Raw genomic sequence first — 2798 nt, forward strand, 5'->3', positions numbered from 1 at the left:
CGAGGGCCCCACAGAGGCAGGGAGACGAGGAGCTACACACACACACAGAAACACACACACACACACACACACACAGAGAAACACACACACACACACAAACAGGTCAGCAGGGATTACACACAATCTGCATTTTATTTTCTTAATTAATCAGTTTATAATTTTTTGTTTTGTTTTAAAACGTCGACACGTTTTCACAAACAAACAAAACTCTGAAATTCAGTCTGACATCAAACAAACAAACAAACAAACAAACAAACAAACTATAAACAACATCAGCGCTGCAACAATTAGTTCATCCATAGAAAACCATTGGCAACTATTTTTAATAATCTAATCTAATACAATGTAAACACAAGCCAAAATAATGTTTTAAGGCTTCTGAATGTGAAGAATCTGAATATGTTTGGGTTTTAATCTGAAGACGTCGGCATTTTTCCCCATTTTTGGACAAATATTGACCAAACAACGCATTTAAAAAAACAATCGACACATTAATAAATGATAAAAATGTCAATGCCAATTTTTTTGCAGCAAAGAAAACAAAGATTTCAGCAGCACGATGCTGTAAAAACCATTTAACCTTCAAATAAATCGACAGACGAGTCGGCGATTTGATGTTTTTGAGCCTGTCAGATTTAATCACAGCAGATTAAATATGACTGAAATAATAAACATTTATTAAAATACTGAACACACGTGTGACATGTAAGACGTCCCGCAGCCCGACGTCACGTCTGCACAGAGCTTCAGCCGAAATGTCCTTTTTTTTCTTTTATGCTTCTTTTGACTTTTTCCAGCTGCTGATTTCTTTTAAGTGATATTTTATCTTGAAACTTGTCAGCAGTTTGTGTGATGGCGCCTTAAAACTGTGCAGAAGAAGAGCTTCAACATCGACAGTGAAATTATGATCACACGTGAATGTATCCTCTATATGTATATATACATTAAAATATATCACAGTAAAACACTCAAAAAAACTACATTTTGCTTTAAAAAAGTACTTTTATTTGAAATTTTCATCCTGCAGTACTGTTACTTTTACTAAAGTAAATGAATCCACTGTGTATAAATACTGCGTATAAATACTGTATACAATCATTTATGACAAAGAAAAGAATCATCGACGCTGCAGCAGAGAACGTTTGTTTCTGTTCGTCACGACTTTCTGTCACTGAATGAAATCAGCGTCTGCGTTTTCGTCCTGATCGGAGCTTTATTGATTAATCGGCTGATCAGCTGTTTTGTCAAAATGTCCCAAAATTACAAAAAACAACGTGTGGTTGTGTTCGACTAAACGTCCAAAACAAAGACATTTAGTTTACTGTTACATTTCTCAGATTTTAGGATTTTAGGATTAGGATTTCTCTGATTTTGAGACATTTAAGGATTTTAGGACTTCTCTTAGATTTTTTTTTTTTTTTTTTTCCTTTTTTTTTTTTTTTAGGACATGTTTTGGTCTTTGGGACAATTTTTGAGATTTTGGGATGTTTATTAGATTTTTGGACATTTCTCTGATTTTAGGATGATTGTGATTTTTTTAGGGCATTTCCAGGATTTTAGTATGTTTCTAGAATTTAGGACATTTTTAGATTATTTTAAACTATTACTTGAATTTAAGTATGTGTTGGATTTCAGGAATTTTCTCAGATTTTGAGATGTTTCTAGAATTTTAGCACATTTGTAGGATTTTAGGGCATTTCTTGAATTTTAGGTCATGTATTGCACTTTGGGACATTTCTCTGATTTCAGGATGTCTCTTTTCTTTTCGGACATTATTAGGATTTAAGACATTTCAGTGGCTCTCGGTGGCTGCAGCCAGAAATAATTTGACATTTCTACCAAACAAACGACTGAAATAAAGAAATTAATCATCAAAATTGCTGATTATTTTCTGTTATGAGCAAATTGATCAAAGATCTCATCGATCGAGGAGCTGCAGCTGAAACAAAGACTCGTCTTTCTTGCTTTACTCACCAGCGTCGCTCTTCGTCTCCGACTCCTCGCTGTTGGCCTTTATCGGCTCGTCGTCGTCGTCGTTCCTCTCCAGGTCGATGTTGTCCTCGTCCTCCTCGTCCTCGCTGCGGTTCCTCGGGGTCCAGGTCATCTTGTTCTCCTTCTTCAGCCTCCGGCGTGCGTTTGCGAACCAGGTGGACACCTGCGTCAGCGTCATCTTGGTGATGATGGCGAGCATGATCTTCTCCCCCTTGGTGGGGTAGGGGTTCTTCCTGTGCTCGTTGAGCCAGGCCTTCAGCGTGGCTGTGGCGTCCCGCGTGGCATTCTTCCTGTAGGTGGGGTCTCCGTACGGGTAGGGCCCCAGGGCCCCGAAAGGGTGGTAGTCCAAAGAGCCGGAGATCCCCGAGGACGGATCGTAGCCGGGACTCTGAGACAGGAAGCAGAGAGACGTCAAATATCTGACCTCACGGCTGAGATCTGCTTCTTCTGTTTTTTTTTCCTGTGCATGACCTCACACGCACGCACACGCACACGCACACACACACACACACACACACACAGACGCCAGAGTGTTTTCCGTCTGCAGCTTTAACGTTTGCGAGCTGAAGCTGTTTTCTTGGCAGCTCTCCTCTGACCAGCAGATTCTTAATCTTAATGAGACTAATGCGGTTAAATAAAGGTTTAATCAAAACACACAAACAGATTTTCATTTGCTCACAGCAGCACCGTGCAAGCAGAACCCTGCAGAACCCTGCAGGACCCTGCAGGACCCTGCAGGACCCCGCAGAACGTCTGCACCTGCAACACTCCACCTGCTTTAAATCATATTGTTCTAAAACTATATT

At 39.8% G+C, this 2798-nt stretch overlaps 1 protein-coding gene across 1 annotated transcript; it reads right to left on the bottom strand.

The window, feature by feature from the left end:
* Positions 1 to 5: 5 nt before the first annotated feature.
* Positions 6 to 2380, bottom strand: LOC121937671 (iroquois-class homeodomain protein irx-5-like; the record flags this gene model as incomplete). The annotated part of the gene is made up of 2 exons (XM_042480998.1): positions 6 to 32; positions 1975 to 2380. Coding segments are annotated over 2 exons (433 nt in total), but the record flags the coding sequence as incomplete, so codon positions are not given.
* Between the last annotated feature and the right edge of the window lie 418 nt (positions 2381 to 2798).

The sequence above is a fragment of the Plectropomus leopardus genome, unplaced genomic scaffold, assembly GCF_008729295.1.
Source record: "Plectropomus leopardus isolate mb unplaced genomic scaffold, YSFRI_Pleo_2.0 unplaced_scaffold27067, whole genome shotgun sequence".
In the NCBI taxonomy this organism is placed as follows: Eukaryota; Metazoa; Chordata; class Actinopteri; order Perciformes; family Serranidae; genus Plectropomus; species Plectropomus leopardus.